General features: G+C 43.8%; 2 protein-coding genes across 3 annotated transcripts; one reads left to right on the forward strand and one right to left on the reverse strand.

Annotated features, from left to right (window-relative positions):
• Positions 1-1,852: 1,852 nt before the first annotated feature.
• On the reverse strand, positions 1,853-3,451 carry hic2 (hypermethylated in cancer 2). Its single transcript, XM_069673890.1, has 2 exons — positions 3,233-3,451; positions 1,853-3,139 (listed from the first exon to the last, which is right to left on the reverse strand). The coding sequence occupies exons 1-2, from the start codon at positions 3,449-3,451 to the stop codon at positions 1,853-1,855; spliced, it is 1,506 nt and encodes a 501-aa protein (XP_069529991.1).
• A 4,018-nt stretch (positions 3,452-7,469) lies between these two features.
• Positions 7,470-17,241, forward strand: marveld2a (MARVEL domain containing 2a). 2 transcript variants are annotated; one of them, XM_069673046.1, is made up of 9 exons: positions 7,470-7,532; positions 9,519-9,610; positions 10,298-11,269; positions 12,267-12,487; positions 13,175-13,210; positions 13,320-13,483; positions 13,810-13,981; positions 14,769-14,819; positions 15,465-17,241. In XM_069673046.1, exons 3-9 carry the CDS (start codon positions 10,315-10,317, stop codon positions 15,582-15,584), a joined length of 1,719 nt encoding a protein of 572 aa, XP_069529147.1. In that variant the 5' UTR covers positions 7,470-7,532; positions 9,519-9,610; positions 10,298-10,314; the 3' UTR covers positions 15,585-17,241. The 2 variants fall into 2 exon arrangements, with proteins under 2 accessions (XP_069529147.1, XP_069529148.1); XM_069673047.1 differs by having other exon boundaries at positions 9,519-9,577.
• Positions 17,242-17,940: the final 699 nt, after the last annotated feature.

Raw genomic sequence — 17,940 nt, forward strand, 5'->3', positions numbered from 1 at the left:
GAGTCCTCGGGGCCTCTTCAGATCAATGAGGACAAAACGGAGACGTGGGGGGGTCTGGGCTCCTTTGTGCACAACTCTCACTCCCGCTGCCGCCTTTGCCTTTGTGTTTCTGGCATACATGTTCCTTCTTCCTCCTGGGCAGCATTCTTGGTGAATCAAACTATTTCCTGACATCTATTTATTAAAACTAATTACACATTTTAAACATATTTTAGGTTGTATTATTGTTCTTTTGTTCACTTCTCTCCGTTTCCTCCTAATTATCTCAGCTAACAATGCTCTACCTTCAGCCATAAAGCATGACGTCAGGATGTGTGAAGTGTTTTAGAGCCTGGTCTCTGCTGTGTCACAGAGGTCAAAGGTCAACACAGCTGGCTGCTTCCTCATCTAACTCTCCTCTCTTTGTTCGTCTCCATTCACAGCGTCACTGAGCGGGATCATTAGAGCTTCAGTTGCTCAGGTTTCTTTTAATCTGTTGCCGTGGTATTGTAGAGGTGAGAATAATTTCCAGGGAGCAGCTGTGTTCAGGTTTTTTGTTCTTCAGATTCAATAGAAGCATTTACGAAGACTTTTCACTAAAGTAAAGGTAGCAGAGGAGAAATACGCCGTTAGAGGTAACATTCCTGCATTTAAATTCTGAAGTATAAGCTTCGAAATAAAGTTATTATGCAGAATATTATCATTCTGGGTCATTATATCAATACTTACGGAAGCCCTAAGCTGACATGCATCCATACATTTTATTGACTCCGTTTTCCTGTGATAACGAGTCATTTCTGGTTGTTATTTCTCTCGTTATCTCGAGATAACGAGGCTGCACCACGGTAACGTCAGATGCTCATAACTCGTATCCCCAGAGCTGCAAAAGCACGAAACAAACACAGAAACAGGCGTACCTCATTAGTGTGGGCGATGGCAGCATGGCATGTCCTGCTCTGTAACATCACAGTGAAAAATTAATGACTTGAGACTTGACTTGAGGCACGATGACTCGGATGACTTGCGTGTGTTCATAAATTTGAATGTTAGCTGTTAAATATAAAACGATAAAATTAAAAGTTGTTAAGTTTCTGTCTCACTATCAGTGATGTACGCAGCACAAACTGTGAATCATGATTGGACGACTCAAAAAGCTCCCCGTTATGTGATAGTCTTGACCGGATGGCGGGCTGTCAGTCAAATTCGTCGCTATGGCAACACGCAACATCAAAGCCCCCAAAGAGAATCCTCATCATACTCGTTACTAGTCAACTCTGGGGATCGGGTTACGATCATCTGACATTAAGGTGGTGCAAGTGTTTTTATCTTGAGATAAAGAGATAAAAAACTACCAGAAGTTACTCGTTATCACGGGAAAACAGAGTCAATAAAATGTATGGATGCATGTCCGCTTAGGGCTTCCGTGTTTGACAGTTCACCTGAGGGGAACATGAATGTCTGAACCAAACACCATGGCGCTTCATCTTATAGTTGAGTTATTATGGTTATTAAGATAGTTCGTGACAATCCAACTCATCAACATCGAGATATTTTCAATCACTCAAAGTCTTTTAATTTTGAACTATATTTCCCGAGGTTCTGTAACATGGACAAAAACTTTTTTTACATTCAACATTCAAAAAATTGGCACAAAGTCTTTGCATTCTTTTCACATGCATAAAATTACAACCTGAGTGGAGAACTTAGAGTCCTCCTCAAATCATTTCCTGTTCATCAGTTCATCATTAAGTACATTTCACATTACTATACTTTCAGTCATTTTTGAATCATAATACTCATGGCTTGTTGGTGAAGGGAGAGCAGTCATATAACACAAAAGACTGTGGTTACGCAGCATCATCCAGGCGTATCCTCAGGAGACCAAGGTGTGCATCTTTAGGTGGCTCATGACGCTGCGTTGGTGGGTGAACTTCACCCCACACAGCTGACACTGGTACGGCTTCTCTCGCGAGTGGATTCTCATGTGCTCCATCTTGCGGTACTGGCGCGTGAAGCGCATGCCGCACTCCTCGCACGCGAAGGGCTTCAGGCCGAGGTGGCTGCGCATGTGCCGCGTCATGGTGCCCCGCTGGGTGAACAGCTTCCCGCAGACGTCGCAGGAGAAAGGCCGGGTCAGCCTGTGGCTCCTCTCATGCTGATTTAGCAAAACGGTGTTCACGTAGATCTTACCGCAGACGGAGCAGGCATAACGGGGCGGCGTTACGCCTGGATTTGGTTCTTCTATCGAGGACTTTGATGGCAGATTCCCTGACTCTTCTTGATCTTCGCTCTTTGTGTATCTTGCCTCCTCTGCCTCCTCAGCTTTGTGTGAGTCTACGTGAGTGATTAGCTGCTCCGAGCTTGGGAAGCCTTTCCCACAGGGGATGCACAAATAAGGGCTGTCCTGCGAGGAAGGATTGAACCAAGGCTTTGGCCGATGGAAGATGTAGTTTGTGTGCTTGTTTCCTCTCCACTCCTCATCCTCGCTTCCACTTTCTTGACTCTTCTGCAGCTCATTCTTTAGGGCCGAAGCCTCCTCTCTGACCTCGACTTGGTCCTCCAGCTCTGCTTGAGTCGGCTCTCCTTGTTCCACTTCCTGACCCTTTGTTCGCATTCTTCCTTCCAAACAATCCTCCCTGCTTGTTTTAGATCCCTTTTGTGCTGCTGTTTGCCAATCCACAGTTTGGTACCACTGCTCTAATGTTGGGTTACAGAGAGCTGAAGAGGAGTTGAGAGGTGTATCATCAGAGGAGTTACTGCTGGAGTGTGGCGAGCTCTGCTGCAGGCTGCTGGATGTGCTACCAGTCCGTCTCTTTCTGGTCAGCTTGAGTTTCAGGCCTTCATTGATCTCGACTGCTTCTGAAGTAAAAACGTCCTCCTCAGACAGATCATCCCGTTGGAGCCCATTTTTTAGACTCTTTCCTCCTTCCAAAGACCCGAAGTGGAAGCTCTGGACGACTTGGAGATGTCCTTTGACGCCTGAAGAAGAGGCGTCGGACGATTGCAGATGGCTTGACTCGTAGGGTTTAAGTTTCTTGCTACAGAGAGCGGCTAAGTCTGACAGCTGCAGGTAGGAAGCAGCTCTGAGGAGGTCAGACACACCGTGGTTACTAACATGATAAGAGGAAGGCAGCTGACCCGTGTAGATGAAGTCCAGGACCTGATGAAGTGGAGAACATGGAGAAAAATCCATCAATCTCTACAGATCTTTAGCTTAATAGAAATCCCCAGAATGGTACGTATGTTTCCTCACCTGGTTGAACACTGAGGGCTTCACCATCTCTGTGTTCAGGGTAATGAGGTTCTCATGCAGAACCAGGTATTTGAAGTAGCTGCTGCAGGCTGCCAGGACGTTCTTGTGGGCCCTGAAGAGAGCGTTTTCCACCACGATGATCACGTCGCACAGGTATCCTTTGGCTCGCTGCTGGTTCAGCTGCAGTAAAAGCTGTTGGGTGTAGTTTGGCTGCTCCATCGCGAAGACTTTTGGATCACACACCTGGGAGACAACGAAGACATGAACAAACAAACACATGACTGTCCATGTTTCAGTTTGATCCTACTTGAGGTGATGATGACACGAGAGAAGAACATCTTGAGGCGTTAGATTTGAGGCTTAATCCAAAAGTCTACTGGAGTTGGTTGAAGTTCTTGAAGACGTTTAATAGAAATGTAATGAAGGAAGAGTCGTTAACCTGGGCTGCTGACCTATTGGCAATGAGCGTCGTTAGCACACTCTGGTGTTGATAGGTCATTGGGCTAACATGACCCAGAGTGTGAAGCTGTGTCCCAATCCACGGGCTGCAGCCTTCGAAGGAGGCGGTCCATGGAGGATGCTCCATGCACAGCCTGCGTGGGCCGATAAAGCCGAACTGAAATGAGACGATTTGGTCTACCCTTGCATCACCAAACGCCGCTCCTGTAACTTAGCAACAGGTAACTAGCAGGCTAACTAGCTAGCATAACTAACGTCGCGTAGGTTAACCTATTATTTTAAAGGTAATTTGTTTCAAGGGCCCTTTGGTTTTCTTAAACATGTGTAACACTAGCTATTTGATTCAGTTGAAACCAAAAACGTTTACATTTTCAAGTGTATTCCTCGGCCGGTTAAAAGTCCGCCATGTCTTTTGGCGCGCATTCATTGGCGCGCAATGCATCTTGGGATACGGTGGGCCACGAAGGATGCACCCGATGGATCCTTCGCGCCCGGGTAAACAGAGGACACATTTGTCGGCTGCATCTGAAGGAGCCTTCGAATTGGGACAGCCTCCGACGTGCTTCAGTGACGCAAGCGGCCTTTAAATACGGCCTTTGAAGGCTGCAGCCCCTGGACTGGGACACAGCTTGAGTGTGATTTCAACTAGCTAGCTGAGGTCAACGACTCCCCTTGATTACATCTATTAGCATGCTAATAACCTACAGAGGCTTATATCTCTAGCTCAGTCCACCAGTCAGTTCAGAACTGAAGAAGCCTTTCGGATGAGAGGTGAAACGCCTTCAAGAACTTCAACCAAGTCCAGTTGCCTTTTGGATTAAGCTTGGCATTACTATGAGCAGGATGACTGAGAACCTTCACAAACTGAGTCATTAGAATTCATCCTCTGAGGATCCCGAATGTCCCAAAAAAATCTGTTCGCCAATCTTTCTTGTAGATGTTAAAATAAAATGATCATCACCATGATCACGTCAGTTGGATTCACCTTCTTGGAAGAGATCAGAGCTTCAGAGGATCACAAAGGAACTGTAGTTCATCGTCAGAGGAGCATGAATGTCTGTACTAAAGATTTTACAACCACGAATGCAAGAACAAAAAACTATGCCATTCTTAATAATAGGAGAAAAGTAAGATAATGACTTAGGTATGTTGGATTAATCTTCCTGGGACAATGAACGTCTGTGCCAAATTTCAAGGGAATTCATAAAATAGTTGTTGAGATATTTGAGTCTGGACCGAGATATTGGACTGAATAACTGCCACCCTTTAGAGCCAGGCAGCCAGTGCTGCTAAAAATACTTTAACGGATCCCCAGGGGCGCTATCAGAGAGAGAAAGGTGGTAAAAATAGACAACAGGGCCGCACCCTGCTTTTATCTGCTGTGGCACAGTTACAGTAAATGTCTACACAACACACACTATGTGAAATATACAGGAACATAAAAAGGTTCATTAATGTTGCACAGCTTCATCTTACTCTGCACTTATTCACAGACAAACTAAAAAGTATTCATGTTTATAACTGTTTGAAAGTGAATGCACTGGTACAGAGGTAGCATATTAGTGCTGATAAGGACTAAAGGAACATGTGTTCAGCTAAACTTAGATACAGAAAACTCTTATCTCAAGTTTAAAAAAAGATGAGGAAAAAGAAAGTTGAAATGATCTCAGGGGTGACGTGATGGATGCTTTTTACCAGCAAATCCCAATGAATGCTCTACTGATGAGCAAGTATTCATATTCACACAGGAATAGGACTCATTTAAAACTCTACCCTACTTGCTTATATAATACTGTTTTAAATCAGATATTTTCTTGTAGTTAATTAACAGTAGCAGACGAATCTTTCTCAATGTTTCCACTTTTAAGTCTGATTTCAAAATGTTTCGTTTGGGATCGACTGTCGTAGTTTTGGGAATTAATAAAAGGAAACGATTCATTTAACCTCAAGTTCTTTTCATAGCCTCATGTTTTCACAAATGCCTCCTCACACAGGCTTACATCGAGCACGGACCAAACAAAAGAGGAAGATAGGAAAGCAACCCAAACATCTTTCGAGGTCATTAAATAGAACAGGATACACAAACATGTCCCCAAAAGTGTAAAATTGATTTATTCAAATGTTTGCCCATCAGGACACGAGAGTTTGAGATTAGAGTGATTGTACTCACAACTTTGTTTTACGCTTTCAACCTGTTTTACTTCATTTTAAATGATTATATTTAATAAGAAGTTGTCAAGAAGATATAAAACTTCTAGTTCAACAAAACAAGTAAAGAAAAACAAACCATAAAAAGGGGAAAGCCTGACACAAGACAAAGATTTAAACAACAATTATCAAATAAAATCACATAAATAACCTGAAAAATAAATAAATGAATAAAATAGTTTACAGCTCAACCAACCGACTCTACACTCCTTATAATCTTAAATGCCCCACATGCCAGACCTCGTGCACCAGCAGGAGTAGAATGGCCTCCGTCCAATGACGGCTGAGTTAAAAAACAAACACACATACTCCAACATTCACATATAAATATACACCTGTATGTTAAGTTTAAATGAAGTGTCAGTAGTTTGAATACCTGCCTCCTTCCTCACACACTTCAGTTATCTAATAAACTCTGAGTAGTGTCTTTACATGGACCTACCAGGTGTCAGCAGGTGTCAATGATGATGCTCCGTCTGCAGCACAGGAGAGCTTTCAGATCAAATCAGTAATAAATAAAAGATTTAAAGGCTAATTGTGAAATCAATCACCTGACTGACAGAGCTCAGGAGTGAAGCAGCCTCTGCCTCGTGGAGCGGCTCTGCAGAGAGTGACAGCAGCAGGCAGAGAGGAGAGAGGACGAGCTGGAGATGGTGACTGATAAACTGTGTGCGGATGATAAAGCTTCAACCACTGTCCCCTAAAAAACTGTTGAATTATCAAAAATACAAAGAAATATATATTTTACATGTGAGCTGGATGAGTCACCTGAAAACTCCTGATGCGACACACCTTTCTCCTATGGACCTGTCACAGCAGGAAACACACAGGTACAACTAATAATGTCAGCTGTAGCTCAGTTACATTCATGACCCCCTTGCAAACCTTGTTACTGCATCTAACCAGGGATAAGTTACACACTCTGATAGATAACTGAACTATAGTTACGTTTATTATCAGTCAAGACAGATATTTAAAAGACAAAAGCTCTTAATGATACTCATTTAAATGAATACATTTAAACTTTGTCAGGTGTAAGGCCGTTTGCGTTCAGACTTCATAGATCATAAAACACTGTGACTGATACAGAGCACCATCTAGTGCTCAGGAAGCAGCTCTCAAACTCACTACAGATTACCAGCGGGGAGAGAAAGTACTCACATCCTTCACTGAAGCTGATTGATACACGATTTTAGACGTTTTAATGTGGAAAGTTTACACGTTTTACTTTTAAGGACTGACGTTAAATATATATTTTCAAGTTGTACGTGTTTTGGAAAAGTTTTATGGTATGCAAAATAAATAGTCACTTCAGGAGCAATATATAATTTCCATGAAAAGAACAATATTAACCTGAAATGTGGTGCACTAGAAGTATTCCTGTAAAGTGCCTCTAAATCGCACTCAGCTTCAGTAGTTCAATAAAAGTACTTCCCTGCCCCTGTTTAATGAGTCACAGTATCTGTGTTGTGTTGTCTCAGGTGTCCTGCTTCCCTGCAGGTACATTTCCCCCTCCGTCTGGGTGACGTCACAGGGATGGGCAGGTCACGTGGTCGCGTCAGAGGGAGACCTGTGGTTTAACGTTACTGAAATGGGAGAAAGAAGACGAGGGGAAGGAAGGGAAGCGAGCAAGGTAGGCAGCGGACTGCAGACTGTGTTTACATCTCTGAAACTGAAGTATTTAACCGTGTTTTCAGGTAGATAAAGATTAGGAGCCGTTTTTAATCAGAAATGTGAACTTTTAATGTCGAAAAGTCAGCCGTAAACACAAGTTGAGTTCGCGTGAACGTGCACTTGGTGGAAAGTTTACCTCGCCGCTGCTTCAGGTTAAACCTGCAAAAACAGAAAAACAGATCGACATTTTTCCCCCACACAGCCTGTTTGACAGTTTTTATCTAACTTTAAACACTTTAACTACGGAACAAAGACTCACATTAAAGTTGACTTTTCCCCCTGACCGAGCCTTGTGGCTGTGTGCCAGCTGAACGTCTGTTGTAACGTTATTAGGTCAGGCCTCCGTCACTGCACACATTATTACTGAGGGCTGCTTATTATCGACAAACAGCTTCATGTTATTATTATAATATCAAAGCTAATATATTACATGAGAATATTATAAGTTGTCTGTCTAGCTCAACCACATTATTAGTACTTAAAGAGCTGTACTCAGATCCGTTACTTCTAAAATATAAAGTAAAAATTCTCCATCAAAAGTCCTATATTCAAAGTCCTACTTATTAAAAGGTTTTAAATGTTAAAGTAGTTAAAGTTATTTTTCTGCAGTAAAATGTCTCCTGTGACTGACATCTGAGTCTGTCTCATACTATTAAATTGTTAATAACGATGTATCGATGCAGCCTGTAGAGCTGCGGCAGTTTCAGTGGCTTTATATGTTACATAGTTAATGCAGTTGTTCCCAACCTAGGGTTTGGGTCCCTCAAAAGGGTCCAAATAAAGGAAATATTGGGGGAGGACAGAAGACAACACTGTTCTGATTCGTGCTGCACAACATGGGGAAAAAAAATTGCAATTATGCATAATGTGATTCTTCTGACAGATATTACAGTTGTGATATGATGCATTTTTATTTTCACTGTAAAACTCTTACAGATCAGGTGACATTCGTTGGTTCCTGTACAAAGCAAACAAGCTTTGTTATGTCTGCAGAACAAGAGACCAGAGCAGCTCTGCAGCTCGACACTTCTTATTATATACGCTGTTTTGTCATGTAATTTACCTGCATCTGAAAATTGCTGCTACCTTAATTTGGAGTTTACACTTGGCCATAAAGTTTTGTAATATTATGCTTAAATCTCTGTTTCGTTCTCTTTAGCTGCACCTTATGGCAATAAGCGGTTATTACAGGGGTACATGTCCCTATTATCCAGACGTCCACGGTCGGCTCCGGTTGTAACTCTTGATTTTCCTGGCTGACGGTCGCTTTCCTTTTCAGACTGTTTGCTTCATCTGAGCGTCGAGTTTGTTTCTTCTTCTTTGGATTTTCACTTCTTGTTGAAGTTGTATCTGTAGTCATCCATCTTTTCTTTGTTTGTTCAGCCGTAGTAGATTACTGTTTACTCGCAACACTTGCAGAGAGCGGAAAAGCAGCCGCGTAGCTCCGCCTACCCTCTCTGGCAGACCAACCACTGCTGGCTGATGGAAAACGCGTCACTAACTGGGCGCCGCTTGTGGTTTTTCGCCACAGACAGCCAGTCCACAATAATACTATATACTGCAAATGCAAAGGCCTTCATCACCACTGTGTTACGTCATTCAAAGATAGATAGAGACTTACAGACATTTATTTACATGAAAATCTTCGAGATGATATCTAGAAGTACGCTGCCCTACTTTTACACAAGCTCCACGGAGCAAACAAACTGTTTCAAGATTCTTGCAAATGAGGTTCGCTTGTCTCGGTTTTATATTTCTGTAAACTGATTATAATTAAGTTATGAAGTGTCGTGTGCACAGATTCAAACAGGAAAAAGTCCCTTTGTGCTCTGAAGGTTGTGATGGTTTTTATTCTCAGTAGTTGCAGCCCTAAAGGTCACCAGGGTCGGCTCAAGCAGCCGGTTCCCCTCCTCTGCATCTCTCAGATCTTTGTTTGTCTTCACAGGTGAATCCTCGGCACACTGCGTGTTCATACCAGGTTTGCATTCTGACCCGCAAACCAATGTAAGTCGTGTTGAGTGACTGCGTGTGAAAGAGGTATTCAAGCACAGTTTTTTTTTACCTCTCCAGATCAAAGAAACGGGTGTTAAAGGGGCTGATCTGTGCCAGGAGTGTGTTTCTGTGCTGCTCTGTGCAACGAGGGGAGTTTGTGCTCCTTATGTAGCTGCAGCACAAAAATGCATTCTTGACTCAGCTTGCATGGAGGATAACATCTGCACTCATGAGGGCTTTTTCTGTGGGGAGCTCAGGTACTGTCGGGGGGGTAGCTTCTGTCTCAGGTCCTGCTGCTGGCTGTGGAGTAAAAATGACTTTGCATGAATGATACGATATCTAATGGGAGTTTCTGATCAGTACGGCTTCTTCCTCTTCGTGTCTCTTCTCTCTCTGCCCGCTCGGTTCTGTTAACGATTTGTTAACATGTCGATGTAAGCTCATAAGATCAGTCGATCAGTAACAATCAGTCGTCATTTTTCAAGCAGTGAAACCAAACATGATGTAGTTTCTGTTGAGTTTGCTGCAGGATGTTAAAGTGAAAAACAAGTGAAGCAACAAATCCTCATTCTGAGCAGCTTGAACCACAACATGTTTCATCCTCTGCTTGAGAAATGTCTAAAACAATCAATGAATTATCAGAAGAGAAGTTTCAGCTGTCAGCAGAAGATACTTCAGCTCTGGTCTACCAAATCTTAACAGTTTGACAAATGTGTGTGTGTGTGCTCTCAGGGACCATCACCATCCTCATGTCCAATGGAGGAGGCTTTTACGGACGCACTGAGCGTGTCCGCCAGGCGCCGCACTATGACCAGGTACCTCAGGGCTCCTTACCCCGAGCAGACTCCTACGACCCGCATCCGCTGAGGGAGCAGAGAGCGTCCCCCCTCGCCCTCAGCGCCGACCCCCTCCCTCCCCCGCCTCTGCCGGACCAGCCTCCTGTGGGCCCCGAGTTCGACCCCAGCGGCAGCGAGTCCTACGCCGACCCTGACCCGGACCTTGACCCCGCGCTCGACATCAAACCTGTGCACCGCTTCATCCCAGACTCCTGGAAGAACTTCTTCAGAGGGAGTAACCGCAGCAGCAAGCCCTGGCCCATGTCGGGCTCCTCGTTCAACAACAACAACAGCACCAGTGAGGGGGTCCGCTGCTCCCCCCCACAATCCCCTGTTCCCGGATCATACCGGGATCCTTATGGCGGATCAGGCGGCAGCTACAACTCTCGCAAGGAGCTTCTGGAGCTACGGGACGCCCATGAGTCCGTATCAGGGCGAACATACAACACAGGTCTGACCTACAGCGAGCGGGTGGAGGAGTACCACCAGCGCTACGGCTACATGAAGTCCTGGGCGGGGCTGCTGAGGATTCTGGGCTGCGTGGAGCTCCTGCTGGGAGCCGCCGTGTTCGCCTGCGTCTGCGCGTACATCCACAAAGACAACGAGTGGTTCAACATGTTCGGGTACTCGTCTCCTGGAGGAGCGTACGGAGGAGGTTTGTACGGTGCCGGCACAGGAGGGAGCTACTACTCTGGCCCAAAGACCCCGTTTGTGCTGGTGGTGGCGGGGCTGGCCTGGTTGGTGACTGTGATAGTGCTGGTGCTGGGGATGACCATGTACTACCGCACCATCCTGCTGGACTCCAACTGGTGGCCTCTGACGGAGTTTATCATCAACCTTTCACTGGCGGTGATCTACATGGCAGCAGGTAGGAAACACAGCGGAGACCTCAACGACATTTTCTCATTCAACCCCGAGCAGATAGTTTGGGAAGTATTTTACCAGATTTAGATAAAATAATTTTGGTATTTTCAAACCTGGGCCTTATTTTTACACTTTTTGGGGTCTAAATGACTCATAGGTACAAGTTTGGGAATTAGGCTACTACTTAGGCTTCAACCAGCAGCTGCAAAACTGGCTGTATCGGCTGCTGTGTATTCTTTCAGGGCAAATTTGCCTGAATAAAGTCTGTCCACGTTTCCTCTGACAGCCTCAGAAGTGTCTGACAGCATTACAGAAATGATCCCTGCAGAGATAGACCTTTTTTTTAAACCAGAAACAGATGTTACATCGCTCTCTTCAAAGCCACCAGACTCCATTGAGAAAAACAGCAATTTTACCTTGCAGGACACAAGAGTTGCTGGTCTACCGCTGCCTCGATCAGTTTGGTTTTTGTGTTATTGTGTGTTGCACAAATATCATGTTGGATCCAAACTCACCATTTAAAACTTCAAACAATAGCAAAAACACAAAACGATCAAGGCAGTGGTGGACCAGAGACTCCTGTGATCTGTGGGGTAAAATTGCTGTTTTTCTCAATGGAGTCTGGTGGCTTTGAAGAGAGCGATGTAACGTCTGTTTCTGGTTGAAAATAAAGAATCTTCCTTATAACAAAAAGGTCTGCCTCTGCAGGGATCAGTTCTGTGAGGTTGTCAGACACTTTCAGTTGCATGTACTTAGACCTGGAGCATGTTACCTGCAGGGATTACACTGCACATGCAGTGCTACAGATACTGCAAACGTTTTTAACTTATTAGTCCTTTAGACCTCAAAATATGTTAAAATACAGCCATGGTTTAAAGATACCTAATTCCACTTTACATACATTTAAAATAAAAACTACCCGTATGGCTATAAACCACCAGAGTAAAGTGAGAAAAACGTGTATTTTTCACTGTAGCTAATTGTTGCTTTATGTTAACCAGGTATCGTTTATGTCCGAGACACAACCCGCGGAGGACTCTGCTCCTACCCGGTCTTCAACAACGGCATCAACGGGGCGTTCTGCAGAACGGAGGCGGGCCAGACGGCCGCCATCATCTTCCTGTTTGTCACTATGGTCGTGTATCTGATCGGAGCCATCGTGTGTCTGAAGCTGTGGAGGCATGAAGCTACACGCAGATACCGGGAGAAGTACGGCCAGGAGGTGAGCTCTCACACAGGTTTATTGCTCTGTGTGTGTGTGTGTGTGTGTGTGTGTTTTAAAGGGCCGGGTCCTGAGATTCCTCAACATCATTCAGGGATTCAAAAGCTTAAAGGATCATCAACAACCTTGTGTCACTTTGATGACACAAGGGAGAAACAGGCTGCTGCTACAAACATGTAACTGCAATGCAACAGCAAACCACATGATTTGCAGCCAGGCTAACAGCGGTGGAGGAGGGAGTAGGTGGAGTCTGTGAGTCCTACCTGTGTGCTGGCAGGAAGGTATAAAAGTGCAAACATACTCATCTGCCATCTTTTGAATAATAGCTCGACTCCTTTGAGCATCTACGTGTGGATTTGAGATGTAAACATAGCAGAAGTTATGCATTCATAAAAGTATGTATGTATCCTAAAGCTGTTTGAAACAAATAACTTCTTTGTGTGTATTTCTGGTCAGAGACAGGCTCTTGTTTTCCCTCTTTCCAGTCTTTATGCTAAGCTAAGCTAACCTTCTCTCTGCTGTAGCTTCATTTTTAGCAGACAGATAAGAAAGGTATCAATCTTTTCATCTTTATCTCTGCAATAGAGAATGTGTCTCCCCAAAATGCCACCTTTTTCTGTAGTTGTAAAACATCCTTATAATCTGCATATTAACTGGATTGTATGTTTGCATGTTTTGTCCACACAGATGCATCCCTCTGAGATGCGAGCTGCACAATCTCTGGTAAGAATCCTGCAAAGTTTTCAATCTAAAAATCATAAAAAAAATACTTTTTTATTTATATGCAAAATAATTTCTACATCTTTGCTTTCCTGCTGCCGTGTCTCTGCAGATGGCTCCAGTCTCAGGTCCCGCACACAAAGCTCCAGAACAGGTCCAGGGCTCCTCCGTCGTTCCCATCCAGGCTGCTCCGAAAGCAGTTCCACCAAAAGTTCTGCAGGGAGCCATCCCATCAGGACACATCCCCAAACCTGTGATTCTGCCGGATTACATCACGTAAGTCCTGCGTAACATAAAATAATATGGGCCGCCGGTTTTGCTCAGCGGTTAAATCACGTGGCTCATGTACAGAGGTTCAACTCCCACACACTATCCACTGTCCTCTGTCTCTAAATAAAGGTGTAAAAGACCCCAAAAATAAAATAATATCATATAAAATATAGTAATTATTTAATTACCTATTTTTAATAAAAATATAAAAAAGGGAAGAAAAGTTGAGTTTTGCTTTTAAGGATTGTTTCCTGAAATAAAAAGAGAAACTGTTCACATTTAAGAAGACATGAAACGTAAATGATTTGTTCCTCTCTCCCTCCGTCCTGCAGTAAATACCCGACGATCCGGTCTGTCGAGGAGCGGGACCAGTACCGAGCCGTGTTCAACGACCAGTACGCAGAGTACAAGGAGATCCACGCGGACGTGCAGGCCACAGCCAAGAAGTTTGACGAGATGGACGCGATGATGCGAAGTCTGCCGCAGCACCCGACCAGCCAGATGGTATTTATATTTCTATAAAGATATTGTTTAATGTTATATATATAATACATTAAGCCTCTTGATTTCAGATAAACCTCCTATTTCATGTATTTTTCCGCTTCGGTTTAACAGGGAAAGAACAGTTTAGCATGCATGATGGGAATTGTAGGATCTATTGTTTTTGTATCTTAAACAATGCTATCCTGATCCTGTTTGTTGTGGGTGTTTTGTGTGTGTTACACTTACAGGGCGGCTCCTTTAATCTCTGAACATGCAGAACTCATTAGATGTTTATATTAGATAAATCACATCCTGCAGACAGTTTCCCTCAAACAGCTCAGGACTCAGGAATGTGATCAGCTTGATGCAGCAGAATTGGTGTTTCCAGATAACAATTCATGAAGGTGTTTCCTTCCTCTTTCCTGAGAAACTTGTGCTTTTTATCTCTTATTTAGTTCAAGTGTTTGATATGCAAAAGTAATCTCCTCTTCAGTCTGTGTGTCGGTCGTTCTCAGCCGTCAGCCCGGCTGCTCGGAGTCCCTCAGTGTTCGGTTTCATGTCAGCGCTGAGGAAACTCGTTGGACGGAGAGTGATTGCACGTCTGGAATATTACACCCAGTCTTTTTGTTTTTCAAATGTGCCTCATTTCCCACGTTGTCACTTCCTCTGTTTGTACTTCCTGTTCCTGCTGAGCTTCCCCTCCACCCTCAAATTCCTTCTCTGGATTTTACAGCATCATTAAACGTCATTTGCATACTGAATGGTTTCTCTGCATCCCTTCATACTTGTGTCTCTTCTCTGTTTACAGGAGGTCGATCGCATTAACAGAATCCTGCAGGACTACCAGAGGAAGAAAAATGTGAGTCTGTTGTGTTGTTGATGTTTTGTAAACAGTCTTTCGCAGGGTCTTTTCTGCTGCTCATGTAAATTCATCTTCCACTGGTGCTGCTGCTTTCCTGTTAGAGACTCAGAGTTTAATTTGCCTTCAAACATTAATGCACTGTGTCTGTTCCACAAAACACCTTGATACTGTGTTGTTTAAGGATAAGTGTAGTGTTATTTTATAGTATTAAACATTTTCAACAAATCCTTTTAAATGACCGAACGGTGCTGGATCAATACTTTCTGACTTCCTGTCTGTGGCGCTCAGCTCCAAGCTCCTGGAGGAGACATAAGCCTTTAAAAAACAGCTCAGAAATGTACTTCTACTGAAATAAATATGTAAATAATTCTCTAAAATTAGCTGCTCACTGCTGTTTAACCAAAAATAAGGAGTTAAATAAACAGGATGAAGGAAGGAGGACGATTTTAAACATTTAATGTTGGTTTTATCACCAAATATCAGCGTCCTCACTTACTTCTGTTGCTTTCTTCTAAGTAACTGCTCCTGATCAGTTGGAATAAAACAGTAAATAATCATTAAATTAACGTTTTTGTGGGAAAAATAAACGTAAAAGTGATGAGTCATTGTTTCCTCCTCTGTGTTTCTGTCGTCCTGCATAAGGACCCGACTTTCCTGGAGAAGAAGGAGCGCTGCGAGTACCTGAAGAGCAAGCTGTCGCACATCAAACAGAAGATCCAAGAATACGACAAAGTGATGGAGTGGAACGACGGATTCAGCTAAACCTGGGAGGCGTCTCCGCGCTGGAACGTCACCCGACCGCCAATAACAGAACTGTTTCTGATGGCTCAGGAGTGAAACTGACGTTTGAACTGGAGACTGAAACCAGTCGAGGACCACAGGAGGACGACGGGGGTTTCCAGACTGCTCCGTCTCAAACATCTGTCAGCTGTTTGTTTGTCTGCTTCTGCTTGTTGAGCGCTTTAAGAAACACTAAGGAGGAGATTTTTTAAGGTTTCACATTTTAGGAAATGTGCTTGTTTGATTTCTGTTGCAGAGTTAGAAAAATGAATACCAGTCTCATGGTGGAGTACCAGAAAGCTGCATCCAGGAGACAGTTAGCTTAGCTTAGCTCAAAGACTGGAGGGCTAAAGAGCCACTCTGTCAGGCTCCATACACACTAATATGTTTTGGTTTTTGAAACACTTACGCCTCCTCTCTAAACTACTCCTGCATTTTAGAACCACTGAAACAGACCTTTGAAAATGCTGCAGACCCTGTTTTAAGTTACAAACCTGGCATTACGTTTTAGTGTGTGTGAGCATAAACATTTCCCTTGTCTTACGTCACCCACTCCTCCCTCCTCAGGATCTACGGAGCTCTATGGAGGAGACTTTACAGCACTTCCAGACACTACTCAGGTCGTTATTGCTTGTTTATGCAGAATGCATAGTGCTTGTTTTTTTCAGCTGTTAGCGCTGTCGCCTCACAGCTAGAAGGTTCCTGGTTTGAATCCCGGTTCAGACGTAGTGGGCCTGTCTATGTGGAGTCTGCATGTTCTCCCCGTGCATGCGTGGGTTCACTCCGGGTACTCCGGCTTCCTCCCACAGTCCAAAGACATGCTCGTTAGGTTCCCTGGTGACTCTGAATTGCCCGTAGTGTGAGCGTTGTCTGTCTCTACAGCCCTTTTTACACTGCAGCTCTCCCTCAGCGCCGTAACGAAGCTCCGCCATCATGCAGCCTTTAACATTTTACACTGGACCAAGCAATGCCGGCGTCCAGCCGCCCCAGGGTGTGTTTTTACAGACGGACAGTGTGAGTGTTTACAGAAGCAAAGCGTGTCTTTCAAATACACACAGAGCTGTTTCACCATTCTGCCCACACCTAACAGAGGCGTAACAATCCTGCCTCAAACCGGCAGTGTTTAAAGGGCGTATGTGTCAGCCCTGTGATTGACAGGTGACCTGTCAAGGTGTAATCCCGCCTCTCGCCCAATGACAGCTGGGATTGGCTCCCGCCTCTCTATGACCCTGAACAGGTGGCATAGATAATGGATGGATGGAAGGTTGTACACTACTTTTCCCAGTGCATTGTGGGATACTTTGAGTCCACTACATTGGTTATAATAATTATCATAATACATTAGAACAGCACTACAAAGTGGGGAGCTCACTGTATGTGTATACGTAGTGAGTGATTTTACACACACAGCATTTTAACAGCGATGACGCACACACACACACACACTTCCTGATGTGTCTCAGCGTGACTTCTAATCATCGTCTGTCCAAACAAAGACTCGTCAGGTCTTTTCACCATTTTTATTCTTGTAATATTTTCTGCAGCTAAGATATGAAAAGGTTTTTATGTCGATCATGTTTTTGTCTCGTCCTAGCGAAACAAAGTCGGACGGTTTGTCGTAGAAACAGACCCCAATAACAAACAGCAGTGAGCTGAGGAGGTGTTAGTAGGTGGGGTTTGTTATGTTAGGACAGATCCATGCTAGCTTTCCCCTCTGTTTCCTGTCTTGATGCTAAGCTAGGCTAACATCCTCCTGGCTGCTATGAGAGCGGTTTTGATCTCTCTTTCTGCCATGAATCAATTAAGTGAATTTCCCGCGATGTGTCTCTGTTCTTTTTAAAACACTAAATATGCAACTAAGTGTATATGTGCTGTATATGTGTGACACTGTGACGACGATTGTAGCCGAGGCCTCCTGTTTTATTTCACTGATAACACTGGTAACTGATGCGAGTGTGTGCGTGTGATCACTGGGAGATGCTGCATTATCCCTGTACAGATTTACCTCGTCAGCAGATTCACCTTCTCTCTGCATGTTTGTCAGATGTCTGCAAGAATTTCAAAACGTCCCACCCTGAAACAAAAACCACTTTTTACCCCGATGAATCCACGACGATCGTTTGGATTGTTTTAATTGCACACTTTCTTTTTTATGCGCGTCTTGTAGTCGAGTTTTAAATGTATGTTTGTGTTTGCTGTAAAACTTTGTTCTACCATTTCATAGATTAAAGATTTTGTACTTTATAAATATCTTCATTCATTCCTTCTTTATGAAACTGAACACATTTGACCTCGTGTGAATAAAAGAGTAAATATGTTGCTGTAAACGTCTGAATAT

The sequence above is a fragment of the Semicossyphus pulcher genome, unplaced genomic scaffold, assembly GCF_022749685.1.
Source record: "Semicossyphus pulcher isolate SPU_LCO1_2020_fin unplaced genomic scaffold, fSemPul1.0.p SCAF_22, whole genome shotgun sequence".
Lineage (NCBI taxonomy): Eukaryota > Metazoa > Chordata > Actinopteri > Labriformes > Labridae > Semicossyphus > Semicossyphus pulcher.